Source organism: Oryctolagus cuniculus, chromosome 4 (genome assembly GCF_051225735.1).
Source record: "Oryctolagus cuniculus isolate XC-2025 breed Fujian yellow rabbit chromosome 4, ASM5122573v1, whole genome shotgun sequence".
Classification (NCBI taxonomy): domain Eukaryota; kingdom Metazoa; phylum Chordata; class Mammalia; order Lagomorpha; family Leporidae; genus Oryctolagus; species Oryctolagus cuniculus.
This window is the reverse complement of record NC_142870.1, coordinates 115,432,530-115,451,241: the sequence shown is the minus strand read 5'-3', so window position 1 is coordinate 115,451,241 and position 18,712 is coordinate 115,432,530. Positions and strand designations below refer to the sequence as shown.

Below are 18,712 nucleotides of genomic sequence, written 5' to 3'. Positions count from 1 at the left end.
GTCCAAATACTGATGGAGTTTGTGGATTCAAAAGGCTTCCAAGCATAGGCACCTCATATCAAGAGCCTCAGGTGGTCACTGACATCATACATAAGAGTGTTACTTGTTAAGTAAACAAGAGTCACTGTGTACTAACTCCCCATGCAGGACCTCTGTCCTCAATGATTTGTATGGAGAGTTAACTGTAAAGCCAGTTCTCAAACTCTGTGTTTGTGTGTGTATGTGTGCAAATTGTTGAAATCTTTAGTATAGAGTTGGTCTTCTGTGTTAATTGAAAATGAATCTTAATGAAGCATGAGACTGGCAAGGGGAGAAGGAGGAGGAGGAAAGGTAGGAATGTGGGTGGGAGGGCTGATATAGTGGGAAGAATAACAATATTCCTAAAGTTGTACTTATGAAATATTTTTTTTTATTTTTTGACAGGCAGAGTGGACAGTGAGACACAGAGAGAAAGGTCTTCCTTTTGCCATTGGTTCACCCTCCAATTCCTTAAAAAATAAATTTTTAAAAAAAGAAATGCTTAAATGCAAAAATAAAATTTTATTCAGATCATCTTGTTCTCCTAATAACTACATCTAGGAATTGTTGACACCATTTGTAGTGATGTTTCTCAAGATCACTATTCTTAAAATCCATTGAAAAATATGTTTAGTAATCTGGTGGCATTTCATACTTTCCCACTTAAACGAAACCTATATAAACACAGTACCAACGTTAAAAGAATTTGTAAAGGAATTTAATGTTACTAGGAATCATATAAAATATGGAGAAAGTATACCCTTATTAGTGTCCAGTTATTTGTATATATAAATTTATTTGGATACATTTTCACAATGAATTCTAAGTTTCTAAAAATGATATATTAAATTTTTATATTTCTTTGGAGAATTCTGCTTACTAGATTATTTTAAGTATGAAACCATGGCAACAACATGATTACCAAAAATGCCTTCAAATTCTAATAACATAAGTGACTTTTGAATAAAACCTCAAGAGTTAAAGGACAAAATTTCTGTTCACTGAGTAATCATTCTATCAGGAAAAATAAAGAAAGTGAAAATTTAGAGAAACCACTAAGAAGTAGGATTTAGTAATTATTCAAGGATAACAAACAGAATATCCAACGCTAATATTGAATATACATTTTCTAATGTTGAGTGAGCTTTGAAAACATACAGATTTTCCTGTGGTGCTTTAAAGGATTGTCAAAATGCTCTGTGTTAGTATTGTTAAAAAATTCTGCCTTTCTCAGCTGCTCTTTTCTCTCCCATCCTTTCTGTCTTTGAAGATGAAAAGGTATTTCAGTCTTCAATGGATGAAGGAATTCTCTCCTACAGAACAATCATAATGCATAAAGTGTCCTTTACAATTATTCTTGTCTAAAAGATGAAATTGTTTCCTATAGGGATTTTTAAAAAGGCTAAAAATATATAAATTAAATAAGAGCTTGAATGAAAAATAAATTTCAAGTTTAGAGTGTGAATTGTTTTTTTTTTCTTATCAGTAACTATATATTACCTATGGGATCTCACTGATTTTACACCAATAACTAAAACCTCACCATCTTCACTCCATTTCTATATTTACAGAAATCTTTAAAATGTTGCTAACCAGTTATGACTTCCATGACACCGCAATAAAATATTATTTTTCAATATTGATATGCCTCACACTGTTACAGGAAAGTACAATGGATCCTATGAATCTAAACAACCGGAGGAAATACAGGCAGCAATACGATGTTTATTATGCTTCCTTCCAAAATTCTGTACAGTTGTAAAATTTTTGAAAAAAAGAATTTCCGTTGTCCTCTCTGTGTTCAGACTTCTCTGACATTTTTTTCTATAATATGGAATTCTTGGATCATCAGATAGCTTCATCCCCTAAATGTGGCAATAAGTCCCATAAAAAAGACACGAAATCTTGAATGCCTTCCAGTATTATTTTATATCATGAGTTTAGCGGCATGCTATCAATCAATACAAATACAAAACATCATTCCAAGGCCCTAATAAATACTAGCATTTTTGTTTCATGTTACAAAAAACCTGGAGTTTTGTTTGTTTCTGTTGTTTTGCAAGAAAACACTAAACCTATTGGCAATTTTGATTTTATACATAGTTAATTAAAAAGAAAATTTGAAAATGTAGGGGATTATTCAGACTCATATCATTTGACTATTGTATACCTTAATTTTTGGAGTTGTACTGATACAAATTTCTCCAAATCTCATTAACTGACTTACAGATAACATTTAGTCACAAAGGTGTAATACCTTAGTTAAAGAAAGTAATTTGTTTTGCACTATGTATTATTAGAGAAGAAATTTTCAATTTGCAGTTTTAGTTTTGCTTTTTTTTCTAACCTCAAAACATGATAGTGTGATATCCATACATCCTAGAAAAATATGTGATATAATTTTTATGGGTGTTGACCAAAATCACTGGTTTAAAATAACTACTTACAATCCAAAGTCCATCATAATTCACTTCTTGATGGAAAATATTGCATTCATTTGCCCACCATTCTATGCAGTTTGGACTGGTGAAATCAGGATATACTGTATCTCCTGGCCAGACCTAGAATAAATCATTCACATATACATATAAATAAAAGTAAAAATAAATAACTGGAATTTCAAACTACTTTCTTTAAGAATAGTAAAATATTAAAGTTACAAAATTGCACTTCTTTAAGGTCGATGTGACTCAGGCACCATCCATATGCACAATACCCTCAGTCGTACTTTAAGATGCATTTGAGAAAGAAGAGTATAAGTAAAGAAAGATTATAAAGTATTAAGGAGTGGAGAAATATAAGAACATGAGATAAGGCCAGTATTTTGACATCAACTAAATTTATTTCTGAGTATCCATGTAGGTTAGGTTAACAAACAAACAAAAAACAAATTGATAGAAACCCCAAATAGTCTTGGTCTGATTAAAAAAATCACATTATTTTATATAAAAAGAAATTTGTTTCCAAGAAGGTCAAGAAAAAACATTTTCTAATTTTAATTAACAAATAATGGCACAATATATACTGGGCATTGATCCAAGTGCTTTTATAATTACTCTCATTTAATCTTTGTAACTATGGAAGGTGGGTGTTATTTCTATCACAAATATACAAATGAGGTACGTATTAAAATGAACTCCATTGTACAGACGATAGAATTAATACACAGGGAAGGTAAATAAGTTGTTCAACATCACACCGCTAACAACTGCAACGGTAGTGATGTGAACCAGGGCAATCTTATGCTTGAGTCCATGCTATAAACACTGTATATTCTCTGATGCCTCTTTATGCTTCTTCAAATTATTTTATAATATTTTAATTAAATTACAATAAAATTAATAAAAAAGAACTTCAACTTCAAATAAATTACAATAAATTATATTATTTTATATCCAAGTAATCCATATTGGCATTCTAATCTGTATATATCAAACAGAATAGGCCTTAAAATTATATTCTGTGATATATAGAGAGAAGATACATTGATAGATGGATAGAAATAGATAAATTGATGGGTTCTATAGGTAAGAGAACATGTGACACTAATGGAGCTCATAATATTATTCTTTCACTAAGAAATTTAGCTTTATGAATCTAATGAGAAATTGTTAAGATATTCTTCATTGCTGTAAATAATGCTATAATAAATATGTTTTTGTAAAGTGTTACTTTTTCCTTCTTGTACAATTATTTTCAACTTAATCACAGAAGTGTAACTGCCAACTAAATGTGCCTAGATATTACTGTGGTTTTGATATGTCCTACAAAGTTGTCCCCCAAAGAATGTTTATTCTGGCTAAATGTGCATTCAATAGCTAGGAACTTTTCTCACTCTGATCCTTATTAGCTCTGTGATCTTAGAAAATATACAATTCAGGTTGTTCACCTGCAAAGTAAAAATTTTAGTCATTACAATCTCATTATTTTATTGTAAAGATGTAATATAAAACATAAAATTTGTGTATATGAATATCCAAGTCTTTTTTGATCATATTATTTCAGCATAGACTTTTCAGAATTGTTGCAATGATGTAAGTTATATATATTTTGTTTATATCAGTGTTATTTATAATTTTGAAAATTATGTGTTATCATATATTAATTCTTTTTGTGATTTATTTAAGAACTATTTTAGTGAGTCCTCTCTAAAATTAGAATTCCTGTCTTCACAATTAGAATATGAAATTGACAGTTGAAAGTACATAGAAATATACAAACACCTATATGCACATGCATAATTTATAAAAACTTTGTTATTGCAGAATAGAAAATCTAATTCACATAACTTTAATGAGTATCATAATTTACCTCTCCAACTATTGGTGTAGTTCCATCTGACTCATTTATCCACACATTTTGTGCATTTCCTCTGTCATAGGATTCATATGCTTCTCCACTGGCACGCCTATTTATAGAAATTGCAGGGTCCTAATGATATAAAGAAGAAGCTTTAGAAAAATATTCTAAGTTATAAATGTATGAATGCTATATCTTATTAATTTAAAGTCATTCATTACCAAGATAATAACATATTTCTGTCCATGGTCATGCAAATCTTGAACAAAGTCAGGGAGCCCATTATATGCCACTCTATCATAAGTGAAGTCTTTCTTGTCTTCCATATAGTCAATATCACTGACTTGTGTATCCTGAAAATTATATCAGAGAATGTTTCAATAAATAGTGCTGAAAGAACTAACAGCTTGAATTTTTAAGTCCCATGAACTCATATTATAAATATAATGATTAAAGATAAAACAATTTATGCCCCTTTATTTCATGAAAGAAGCAATGATACTGGTTGTGAGTCATTTTTTTCTAATGCTTAAGTACAAAAACATTAAAAGAGTATTTACATTTTTTCAGTGATAATGAGTAAATATTCATTATATTTTTTATTCTCATGGGATTTATCATAACGAAAACAAAAACCTCTGAATTTTTCAAAACAGTATTTTTAAAATATATATCTATAAAAATGTGTATTTAAAAACTGAATGTGATTCTGTTCACAGTTAACAGTATTCTGTTCTAGTATAAATCCTAATCAACCTACAGAATATTATATAAATTTCAGGTAGGTGCTGATATTAACTATGGAAATAAAGTATACTTTACCACTAAAAAAATCTGTTTCATAATCATATGTGTTATGAAGCTCCAATAAATTCAACTATATCAAATTTACAGTATATATCTTACATACATAATATTCCTAACAAATTTCTGTATTTACATTTATGTGACAATAGTTGACTTAAGACATATATTCCCAGAAATCCTTCATTCTACTTACAAATGGTATGAGAGCTTCCCTGTTTCTTCTTACCACCTCTTTGACTACATCTAGAGAATTGTAATTCCAGCGACTCAGTTGGAATCCAAGACTCCAGTATGCTGGCATTGCTGGTCGTCCAATGAGCTAAAAGTAAATGTACATTTGGTAAGAAAACTTCACACTTAAATATAAATACATTTAGCATGAGTAACTAATATTCATGTTCCTTTTTTTCTTTTCTTTTTTTAAAGATTTATTTATTTATTTGAAAGTCAGTTACACAGAGAGAGGAGAGGCAGAGAGAGAGAGAGGTCTTCTATAGTACTATAACATTCTTAACCATTGATTCGACAAAAATATAAAACAAAGTTTGACAAAACTGTATTTGCAGCAATACTGATAGGCACCAACATTTATTTCTTTTTAAAGTTTCTGGTTTTTCTTTTTTTTTTTAAGTTTTAGCTCCAAGGAAGGAAGGAATGATAGAAGGGAGGAAGAAAAAGGTGAAAAAGGAGGGAAATATCCTATTAGAATTATATATATGAACTACATTGAATCTGTTCTCTTTGCATTAATATCACATTAATATGACACTTAATGAGAATTGTGTTATAGAAGTTATCATGCAATTGCTATGATCCTGAAATATAATGTATTAATAAAAAGTCCTTTAAAAATAAAAATATATTTTAAAATAAACTTGGTATTTGAATCTTATACCAATAAAATCATTTCTCTTAACACCAAGAATTATATATGTGAACAGTTGCATGATTTTTATATTTATGTAAAATTTAACTATTGTGTTCCTCACGCTGTAATCTCATCTCAGACTCAGATAAACTGCAGTGTTATTTAACAAGTGAGGTTTATTTAGATTGTTACTTTAAGATCTATGAGTTCATAGCTTGAGATCAGAGCTTGGTTACCTACTGTACACAAGTTTCACAGGATTTTAATCAAAAGGATGGATGACCTATACATTCTTTACCCTGCTTAGATCCTTTTGTAAATACATAAAAGTAGATCAAGTATAAATGCTTAATATGTAGAATCTCAATGCAGTTGTACTCGGAATACGGATGCCTAGAAGCCATTTTGAAATGAAAAGAGACATACAATAGCATCTCGTATAAGATAATCATAGGATAAGTCATTTACTCATATATTAAAAGTAGGCAAGATTTTAAATATATTCAGCAATAGGTCATGAATATCTAGTTATTGAAATATGTAGACACTAAATGAAATGATGGCAGAAAATAGTTTTATAAAATAAGCCTGAACACACCTCTTGATACTGTTGGACCACCTGTTCTGGTGTATCTCCTAAAAAGATGTAAAAGTCTAGGATGCCACCGATAACTCTATAGGTTACTATTGGAGTAGGCTGGATGAAAATTTCTACAAAATAAAAATTAGAACAGATTATGTAAATAGTAATATGTTATATACCAAAAATTAATATCTATTTAAACTACTTAATAATATTATTTAGCTCTAAGTAATTAAGAAAAATATATTAAACATATTAATAAGATAGGAGAAAAGTATAATTTCATTATGGACAAAACTTGTAAGGGGATATCACATGTATTCCTTTAATAAATAGTGGCAAATGCTCCCCTGCTTCCTTAGAAACTGTACAACAAAAGGTGAGAATTAGTCTTCTCATAGCAAAAAAATTCCAAAATTGCAGTTCAATTAATAAATTACACATTCTCTGAATATTATATCACATATTAATTTCTACAATCAATATTTTTATTTAAATTTATTTGTAAGAAATGGTAATTGAATTTCTCTCCATGTAATATATTGCTCCTGCTGTAACCTTAGCTATTTTATTATAATTTATCTAATTGGTCAACAGACAGTCTATTTTTAAAAGATTCTAAATTACTTTCATCTTGATAGCCTAAAAAATAATTTTTATTTATAGTCCCATAAAGACCTATCTCATGTCAATTTGTAGAAGCACGCTAATTTCTCTTGATAAGTGGAATTTATGAGAAATGGAATGCACATCCGTATGAATGTATTTTGGTATTGCTCTGAAGGGAAAAGGAAGTATCTATGACCCTTAGAATAGCATACTCTCCTCAAAAGAGAAGCAGTGATATGCAAAACCTATTGTCTCACTAACTTCAAAACCTACTTATAATATATGCACTGTTAAAATCGTTAACAGAGTTGGTTCTGACATACAGAGTCTCTGACTGGAATAGAGTGCAGATTAAACATGTTAAGTTAAACCTTAATTAGACATATTATCCTTACCCATTATGCATTATTCTTACCCATTGCATTGCTGTTCATTAAAAAAACACCAAATGACTTTCCAGTAGTGTCTTCAATACACATGAAGAATGTCTGATGGCCATATAAATTATTATTATTCTAAAAGGAAAAACATGTGAAAATTAAGCTCTGAAGTGCTTTTAAAACAAAGATTGTATACATTAAAGTGGTCTTTACATACTTACTTGTTTCTGTATTTTATTCTCCATATGTCTATACTAATTTTCTTCATTGTATGTACTGTCTGAAACACTGTAGTACAAAACATATCTAACTTACACAATAATGATTTTATAACATATAAGCTATAATATATGCTTTATTTAAATAAAGAACTTAACTTTATATTGTATTATGAATAAATATATTTTAATTAGAAGCTTATTATAAGTTAATGATACTTTTATCTATTATGCCCCATGTGTGCCGAAGCCACTGCAGGCAATTACAAGATAATGCCTACTCTCATAGAAGTCTTGCAGTATATTTGGTGAAAGTTGATAAGGAATTGGAAGGGCAGAGACAAAATAGAAAGATACTGACAACAGAACAGGAAAAAGATTTCCTAATTGATTGGATAGGGGGCTTTAAAGGAAAGAATGTATGGAAAATAGCTAGGAGATTTATAACATGGTGTTTTATATATATATAATGATGCTGTAAGCAGAGGTTTATAGAATAGGTTAGTTCTGTCACGAGGGAACCTCTTTCAATCACTAACTAACTGAGTTGGGGACATTAAAAAGCAATGACTTGGCGAAAGAAATAACAAACATCAACCAAAATAATTTTCGATGTTATAGTTTTTATCATCAAGACTCTCATATTCTAGAAGGAGAGAAAATAAATGCATGAACAATACAATGTGATTATTGTCATACTAAAGTATATGTAAGTAATTAGAAAATAAATACTACATATGAGAGTTTGGGAGAAGTACCTGTAAGATGAAACTTCAAATGAACCCTCAATAACATATTGTAAAAATTATAAAGAATTTCAAGATTTAGTAATAATAAAAAAGGACTCAAACTCCTGTGCAAGGGTTTGAAGTTACAGAAGATTATTGTACGCTATGGAGCAGGAAGAAAATGACAAAATTCACTAGATGATGTCCAATAAGGCAGACACAGTATGGTATAAAGCTATGTAGAACATGGTGGTTGAACTATAATGGATAGCCATAGATGGCTAAAGTACTAGAATGATTGAGAAAGAAAGGACAAAATATACAAACAAAAGTTCAAAAAATCATTCATAAGCTAGAAATGCCTGTTCAAAAGTCCATAAAATCTTTCAGTCACTGATCTAATTTAGGATTTAATTATCAAACCTCACCTCTAAGGTAAGCAAGCTTCTAAATTTGGAATCACTATGTCCAAATTATTTAATTGGCATTTTCAAATATAAGATGGCATCAAATAGTTAGCATTATCATCTGCTCCAATATATTGATTTTATTTATAAAAAGATAGTTTCTTACATCATCAGTATGTTGATCCCGAGTAAAGATCGGCCATGTTTTCCAATATAAATCATGACGAAATCTCTTGTGAACATGTTCTCCAAAACCATACATGTACTCACTGGGAAGTCTGGTTGAGATCTGTAAATACTGGTCAGAGTACACCAGGGGACCAATGCTGCTGTCAAACCTGGGTCATGAAAGAAATAAACAAACTGTTAAAAACATATATTTTAAAATTCCACTAAATATGACTTGATATGAACATCATCTAGAATATTTCACTTTAGAAATTACTGTATTTACCTGTGTTTACTCCTTAGGAATGTGCAAATTATCACATGAAAGAACTTGTTCATTGAACCAACTTAATTCATTTCATCATGTTTTTTTTTTTTTATTTTTTATTTATTTATTTTTTGACAGGCAGAGTAGACAGTGAGAGAGAGAGACAAAGGGCTTCCTTTGCCATTGGTTCACACTCCAATGGCCGCCGCGGCCAGCGCACCGCGCTGATCCAATGGCAGGAGCCAGGTACTTATCCTGGTCTCCCATGGGGTGCAGGGCCCAAGTACTTGGGCCATCCTCCACTGCACTCCCTGGCCACAGCAGAGAGCTGGCCTGGAAGAGGGGCAACCGGGACAGAATCCGGCTCCCCGACCGGGACTAGAACCCAGTGTGCTGGCGCCGCAAGGCGGAGGATTAGCCTAGTGAGCCGCGGCGCCGGCCCATTTCATCATCTTTTATTTGTTTTTCCACATAAATTCTCTCCTCAACCTTTAACAAAAATATAAAGTATAACTACCATCATCAATTCTATTTCACAGATGACATATACTGGGGAAATTAATTCATGTTTTTGAAAGTCAGAAACTGATAGGTAGCAGAGTTAGTTCGGCCTGTTCCAGGGTCTTTTTTTTTTTTTTTTTTTAAAGATTTGTTTATTTATTTGAAATTCAGAGTTATACAGAGAGAGGAGAGGCAGAGAGAGACAGAGGTCTTCCATCCATTGGCTCACTCCCCAGTTGGCCGCAATGGCCAGAACTGCACTGATCCAAAGCCAGGAGCCAGGAAATTCTTCCGGGTTTCTCACGTGGGTGCAGGGGCCCAAGAACTTGGGCCATCTTCTACTGCTTTCCCAGGCCATAGCATAGAGCTGGATCAGAAGAGGAGCGACTGGGACTGGATCCCGCGCCCATATGGGATGCTGGCGCCTCAGAAGAGGGTGTTAACCTGCTGCACCACAGTTCCAGCCCCGGGTCTTGGTTTTGAAAATACAATATTGTACCGACTTCCACACATCTAATGTTTAAAGCTAACATTAAGTCCAAAATCAACTTTATGTACAAAAAAGGAAAGAACTTTGCATTTTATTCGGAGTAAACTATATACTACAAGAAATGTTAAATGGCATTTAATATATAGTAAATAATGATCATGTACATTTATGATATTTTGACATATACTGATGGATTAATTCAACCTAATTAAATAAACCACTCCACTTCCTTACCTGTGTGAATATGATCATGAGTGTGTGGATGTGTGTTTATGTGGTACAAACATATATAACCTACTCTCATCAATTTTGAAAAAATACATTATATTATTATTAACTACAGTCACAATGCTGTGAGATAGATTTTGAAGAGTTTTTCTTCCTACCTAACCCTTTCATCAACATCTCCCCATTCTCCATTATGTCTCTCGCCTTTGGTAAACACAATGCTACAGTTTGCTTCTTTAGTTATGGCATTTAAAATTTCACAAAAGTGAGATTACGCAGAATTTGCCTTTCTTTGTCTGACTTATACATAGTATTTTGTGATTTAATGCAATTCGACTGCAAAAGTATTAAAATATATTTAATGAACGTAAGTGCTCGATCAATTTTCTCAATTGCTAACATACATGTCTTGAAGACACAAGAGCATTTTTGAAAATATTTTCATAAAGCACTAAAGTCCTTATACCAATATCCCCCAAATACATTCATAATGAAGATACTCATATATATTTAATTTAATATACATAGAAACATTTTCATAATATTATCGTTGGAATTAATGCATCTATCAATGGCAACAATTTGGTCCTATAAGTTACAAACACAGAATGAAATAGCAGTTCTAGTTATCCAAAAATATAATTACATTAGAGAGGCTCTCCACACTCACCTTTGGTTGAGCCCAATGTTTCTATTCTAATATTATTCATATAGAAAACAAATATCCTTATCATTACAATCATTACAAAGATGTATACCCATCCCCTTTTAAGACAAATTAATTCTTTCTGAAAATGTCTTGATTTAAAGATATTCATATTACATAACAATAAAATAAAATTGACTATTTAAATTTATATCAATATAAAACAAGATAATTGCTTACAAAATCCTGTTGTTACTTTTCCTGATAACTTTGATGCTAAAAGGATTTTCTGTAACCTGTACATCATATAATGTCTCAGTAGCTGCAGGTCCAGCAAATTCTGTCACAAATTGATGAGGAACTTCATATCTTTTATTATTTGGATCAGTAAGCTGCAAAGATTTAAACAAATTTATGTTACTTGTTCAATATTATTCAATTTTCCAATTCTGAATTTTTATGTTCAATCTAGTCAAAAACCTAATTTTAACATTACTGAACTGCTGTGCACAGATACCTGAATACATTTTTAAGGAACACAAAATGGCATGTTATAAAAATACTTACATAAAATCACATCAATAGTTAACATTCACTGACATAAAATAAATGACTGTATTGATAAATATTGATTATTGAATACTAGATTTTTGGGACTTAATTATTCTCTGTGCATTTTAATGTTCATCCCTTAGATAGCTGCAAAAGGATTTTTAATTTTGTTTAAAATTTTGTGCAAAATGTTTCCAAAAAAGTAAAACAGAAAGAATATAGTGTTGTTTTCACTTCCAAATTCTTTGTTTTTACTTATTTATTTTTTAAATTTTTTGACAGGCAGAATGGACAGTGAGAGACAGAGAGAAAGGTCTTCCTTTACCATTGGCTCACCCTCCAATGGCCGCTGCGGCCGGCGCACCATGCTGATCCAAAGCCAGGAGCCAGGTGCTTCTCCTGGTCTCCCATGTGGGTGCAGGGCCCAAGCACTTGAGCCATCCTCCACTGCACTCCTGGGCTACAGCAGAGAGCTGGAAGAGGAGCAACCGGGACAGAATCCGGTGCCCCGACCGGGACTAGAACCCGGTGTGCCGGCACCACAAGGCGGAGGATTAGCCTAGTGAGCCGTGGCGCTGGCCCCTTCACTTCCAAATTCAAAGTATACCTATCTAGTATACTGTTCACTATTAAAATAAGCAAATTTCTTTAAAATTATGACAATTGATAACAGTAATAATATAAGTGAATGTGAGTTCCATTTATATAGCTGTAATTATGTATTTCTCAAATTCAATTTTAGACTAATCTTTCATCATATTCTGTAGTTAAAATAGTAAAAATTCCTAACATTTATTGAGTGTTTATTTACAAGATACTGTACTAAATATTTTACACAGATTACATTGTTTATATAATCCAAAAATAGTTTCAGGAGAAACTATTATTCTTATGTGACATTTGAGCAAGCAAGCTCAGAGAAGTTGAACAAATAGTCCTGTTCTTTGGTATTAATATTTGTCAAAAGGGAACATGTGTTTGTAGGTGCAAGGTATGATGACAGATGTCTTTGATTCTTAAATCCTTACAATCATCAAAGAAAAAAAAAAAAAACACAAACAAACCTTGAACCGTAAACGATTGGCTGTCTGACTTTCAGTGGTGAGGAGGACATTGTTAATATCATTTCCAAAAAGTGTAGGTGTTGATTTCCTGTTTAACCTGGCTTCAAGTCCTTAAATGAGGGGAAAAGTTCATATGCATGACTATAAAGACCAATAATTGTTAAATATTTTCTATATTTTTATGATTTTATAATTTACTATAAATAAGGAGAATTCTTTAAATTTTGAAAATATGATTATGTAAAACATAAATTATTATAAATTCAATGATTCCTATGTACATACTACTCATTTTATCCTATTTAAGATATTTTTCTCAAGTAAAATTTAAAATGCATTTCTTCCACTTAGAATATATTGCACTGGCTTATATGAGAGAGCACTTCTCACCAGTACTTGTTGTTGTCATTCCTTCAACATTGTAGCCATGATTGTCTACAAAGAAGCACCATGGGATATCTGAGTTGTTCCATGGTCTCCAACAGCAGTTTCGTTGTGCACAAATCGCCTGATAAAATATTTTTAAAAGGAACAATGATTAATAATATAATGATATTATAGATCTGCAACTTTCTATTTCTACAATAAATAAATGTTTTAAAATGAACTTTTTATCCTTTCAACTGGAAGACAAATTCAGGTATTTAGTGAGTTGAATTAATTACACCCTATTAGAAATTTGTGCTTTAAACTGGGATTTGGAGGAAAAGAATTATCTACAAGAGAAGAAGAGAGAACTTATTGCAAACTCATTCTGATTCTACCTCCAGAATTGTGAGAAACTAATGTTATTGTTTAAGCTATTCAAGCTTAATATTTTATTTTATCACCAAAAGCCGATTATTACACTTTAGATAGAATTACCACAGTTTTTATAATTATCATCTTGACTGTCTCCACATTTTCTCATGATTGTGCAATAAGGATGTAGGTCTTTCCTTTATTTTTTTTTTATTTTAGAAGTTTATTTCCTTATATTTATTGATTTGCATTTTTAACTTTTATTTAATAAATATAAACTTCCAAACTACAACTTTTGGATTATACCGTCTTTTTCCCCCATAACCACCCTCCTCCCTGCAACCATCCTATCTCCCACTCCCTCTCCCATCCCATTCTTCATCAAGATTCATTTTCAATTATCTTTATATAAAGAAGATCAATTTAGTATATACTAAGTAAAGATTTCATCAGTTTGCACCCACACAGAAACACAAAGTATAAAGTACTGCTTGAGTACTAGTTATACCGTTAATTCACATAGTATAACACATTAAGGACAGAGATCCTACATGGGTAGCAGGTGCACAGTGAATCATTGTTGATTTAACAATTGGCAGTCTTGTTTATGACGTGAGTAATCACCCTAGGCTCTTGTCATGAGCTGCCAAGGCTATGGAAGCCTCTTGAATTTGCCAACTCTGATCTTATTTAGACAAGGTCATAGTCAAAGTGGAAATTCTCTCCTCCCTTCAGAGAAAGGTACCTCCTTTTTTGATGGTCTGTTCTTTCCAATGGGATCTCACTCACAGATCTTTCATTTAGGTCATTTTTTTTTTTTTTTTTTGGCCAGAGTGTCTTGGCTTTCCATGCCTGACATACTCTCATGGGCTTTTTAGGCAGATCTGAATGCCTTAAAGGCTGATTCTGTGGCCAGAATGCTATTTAGGACATCTGCCATTCTATGAGTCTGCTGTGTATCCCACTTCCCATGCTGGATTGTTCTCTCCTTTTTAATTATATCAGTTAATATTAGCAGTCACACGATAGCTAAGACATGGAATCAACCTAAATGCCCATCAAAGGAAGACTGGATAAGAAGTTATGGGATATGTACTCTATAGAATACTATACAGCAGGAAAGAAAGAAAGAAAGAAAGAAAGAAAGAAAGAAAGAAAGAAAGAAAGAAAGAAAGAAAGAAAGAAAGAAAGAAAGAAAGAAAGAAAGAAAGAAAGAAAGAAAGAGAGAGAAAGAGAAAGAAAGAGAAAGAAAGAAAGAGAAAGAAAGAAAGAAAGAAAGAAAGAAAGAAAGAAAGAAAGAAAAAGAAAGAAAGAAAGAAAAAGAAAGAAAGAAAGAAAGAAAGAAAGAAAGAAAGAAAGAAAGAAAGAAAGAAAGAAAGAAAGAAAGAAAGAAAGAAAGAAAGAATCTGCTGGTTTGCAACAAAATGAAGGAATCTGGAAAACATCATGCTGAGGGAAATAAGCAAGTCCCAAAGGGATAGATATCAGATATTCTCTCTCATTGGTGAAAACTAACAGCACCTAAAAGGAAACATGTTGAAGTGAAATGGACACTATGAGAAACAATGACTAGATCAGCCCTTGTCCTAACTGTCGAGGAACAACTTACTATTTTTTTCCTTATAGTATTTTTGTCCTACTTAATACCATTGGTTGAACTCTTTAATTAACACACAATTATTCTTAGGTGTTTAAATTTTAACTGAAAAGTGATCCCTGTTAAATATGAGTGGGAATAAGAAAGAGGAGATGTACAGTTTGGCAAATGCTCAATTGGACTTACCCCTGATGTTAGAGTTAGAAACGTGCCAGGGGATTCCAATACAATCCCATCAAGGTGGCATGTACCAATGCCATCTCCCTAGTTAAAGTGATCAGTTGCAGTTCATAATTGATCATAATGATAGGAATAAGTGTCAAAGGGATCACATAACCAAGACAAGTGTCTTTTTTTTTTTCCTTATTATTTCACAGGTAGATTATAGAGTGAGAGAGAGAGACAGAGAAAAAGGTCTTCTGTTGGTTCTCTCCCCAAATGGTCGCTACGGATGGCACTGTGCCGATCTGAACCCAGGAGCCAGGTGCTTCTTCCTGGTCTCCCATGCAGGTGCAGGGGCCCACGCACTTGGGCCATTCTCCACTGCCCTCCTGGGCTGCAGCAGAAAGCTGGACTGGAAGAGGAGTAACTGGGACTAGAACCCAGAGCCCATATGGGATGCCGACAAGGCAGGCAGAAGATTATTCAAGTGAGCCACGGTGCCGGCTCCAGTCTTTTCTAACCAGAAGTAACTTAAAAATACAAGAAAGATCTCTGTGAGTGAGATCCAAGTGGGAGGAACGGGGCCATCAAAGAAGGAGGTACCTTTCTCTGAAGGGAGGAGAGAACTTCCACTTTGATTATGACCTTGTCTAAAAAAGATCAGAGTCGGCGAATTCAAAAGGCCTCCATAGCCTTGGCAACTTATGACAAGAGCCTATGGTGATTACTGACGCCATAAACAAGAGTGTCAATTTGTTAAGTCAACAACAGGAGTCACTGTGCACTTACTCCTCATGCAGGATCTCTTAATGTGTTGTATAATGTGAATTAATGGTATAACTAGTAATCAAACAGTACTTTACACTTTGTGTTTCTGTGTGGGTGCAAACTGTTGAAATCTTTACTTAATATATATTAAATCGATTTTCTGTATATAAAGATAATTGAAAATGAATCTTGATGAAGAATGGGATGGGAGAGGGAGTTGGAGATGGGAGGGTTGTGGGTGAGATGGAAGTTATGGAGGGGAAAAAGCCATTGAAATCCATAAGCTGTACTTTGGAAATTTATATTTATTAAATAAAAGTTAAAAAAAATACAAGTTTAATACAACCAATTCTTTTGTTGTTGTTGTTGTTGTTGTTGTTGTTTTCTGTGACAGGCAGAGTGGACAGTGAGAGAGAGAGACGGAGAGAAAGGTCTTCCTTTTCTGTTGGTTCACCCCTCAAATGGCTGCTATGGCTGGTGTGCTGTGGCCAGCGCACTGTGCTGGTCTGAAGCCAGGAGCCAGGTTCTTCCTTCTGGTCTCTCATGCGGGTGCAGGGCCCAAGGACCTGGGCCATCCTCAACTGCACTCCCGGGCCACAGCAGAGAGCTGGACTGGAAGAGGAGCAACCGGGAAAGAATCAGGTGCCCCAACCGGGACTAGAACCGCGGGTGCCAGCAATGCAGGCAGAGGATTAGCCAAGTGAGCCGCGTGCCGGCCACCAATTCTTTATTTACAATTATTTTATAATTACATTTCATTCTTATACACGTGAAAATAAAAGATCTTGTTTTAAAGACCTCTTAAGGAAAATATTTGTAAATTTTATCCTAACAACTTTGTAGCAAATAATATTTAGATTGTATGCTTCTCATATTTTAAAAGTTAAGTACTTTTATTTAAGGTGATGACTCATTGATTTAGATGATGACATGATATTATGGGAGATTAACCTTTAGAAGTTTATTAAATAATATTCATGGGCTTTATGAGATAATATTACTGAAATGTGAATTATAAATAATATTTTTAAAAAGTCTTATGAATGACAAAGTTTGAATAAGAATTTCATTTGAAATTTGCCTCAAGGTGAAAAAAAAAGAAAAATTAGCCCTTTTTATAAATCAGTTAGCCTTTAAAAAATTCATTCCGTATATATTTAGCATATTTTCTGTGATAGAAAAATATTACCTTATAAAATCTGCTTAAAGAGAATTATAGTTAATGTACATGTTCATGAAACTTGAGCTCACATTGAATTTTGTGAATTCCCATTGTGTATCTTAACTGGCAGAGAAAAGTGCTAGAAACATGCATTTATCCTTGACAAACTAAATTCCCATAAAAGTCCACAACTCTATTTAAATTTGAAGGTTATTAAAATAACTTTGCTAATTTTCAATTTTCCTTATTAAAAATGTATAAAGACACTTAGACAAGTGAGAAATGTACTTAGAATATGGCTAATAGAATTTTTATGATTTATTTAATCATTTTGTATGTGGTTGCTAGAGTGAGAAAGATGAGATTTAGGTGTGCAAATTATGTTTTAGAGAAAATATGTACACACATACATACTCAATGACTTTTATCCCCACACAGTTTTTAGTATTTCTTATTTTTTCTCAATTCTCTTTGCTCCCAATTTAAAAATAATGATTTTCAACAACTGTTATTTTATATTCCAGTGATATAGTTAGTTTCCTAATTACAAATAATTTAATGTAGCGTTGATATTTTTCACTGAAATATCGCATGTTACCAAATGTTATACTTCTGAAGTAGATTTGAGAAGATAGAATTTCATGAGGTCTTAGAAAATTAATAAATACTTATTATTGTTTATAGTCCATTTCCTACCAATGAGGAACAGTGTTTCTTTCTTCGTAGTATTTCTTGAACACTTTACTTACGTTAAGATTAATCTTATGAGTATAAAATAAACTGAAAGTAGATCATTGTAAAATTAAAAGAAAGAATGGAAAGCAGAGAGGGTGGGAGCATGTGTGGGAAGGAGTGTAGGGTGGGAAGTACCACTATGCTCCTAAATCTGTATATATGAAATACATGAAATCTGTTCATCTTAAATTTTTTAATTATTATTAAAAAAAAACAAAAAAGAAAAACACATTAATCATAGATGACTATTAGCCTAGTAATTGAATGGAATTACTATAAAAGATAAGTGCAGCCTAATTTATTTCTACATCTTTAGTCATATCAAATTGAAACAATTTGAGCAATTACATTAATACAATGATTTACATATTTCTTTAAAAGATAAAGATCTTTGGCTGCTGACCTGTGTTGGAGATTGTTCTGGAATGCAGTTTATTCTCTCATTGACAACCTCATTTAGCTCACTGGGACAGCTTACTGAACCGGAAGTTGAAGTTGTAGTTGAAGTCGTAGTTGGAGTTGAACTGGAAGGATTAACCTCTGGAGGAGAAAAATATTGAATAAAAAATAAATTAAATTATGTTTACATGAGAGATTACATGAATTCTTATATAATGAAACTTTAAAACTAATTTTGTGTTAGAAAACAACTCACAATTTCAAGCCTCAGGCATCAAAAGAAAAAAAATCCAAATAATATTTTAAAATTGTAA

At 32.2% G+C, this 18,712-nt stretch overlaps 1 protein-coding gene across 1 annotated transcript in view; it reads right to left on the bottom strand.

Annotated features, from left to right (window-relative positions):
- Positions 1 to 18,712, bottom strand: part of SI (sucrase-isomaltase) — a 93,019-nt gene that overhangs the window by 70,260 nt on the left and 4,047 nt on the right. Inside the window, 11 exon segments of the mRNA NM_001082266.1 lie at positions 2,466 to 2,579; positions 4,330 to 4,449; positions 4,539 to 4,670; positions 5,318 to 5,443; positions 6,591 to 6,703; positions 7,600 to 7,699; positions 9,084 to 9,255; positions 11,459 to 11,610; positions 12,835 to 12,944; positions 13,225 to 13,342; positions 18,403 to 18,539. Coding sequence (NP_001075735.1) covers positions 2,466 to 2,579; positions 4,330 to 4,449; positions 4,539 to 4,670; positions 5,318 to 5,443; positions 6,591 to 6,703; positions 7,600 to 7,699; positions 9,084 to 9,255; positions 11,459 to 11,610; positions 12,835 to 12,944; positions 13,225 to 13,342; positions 18,403 to 18,539 — 1,394 coding nt within the window.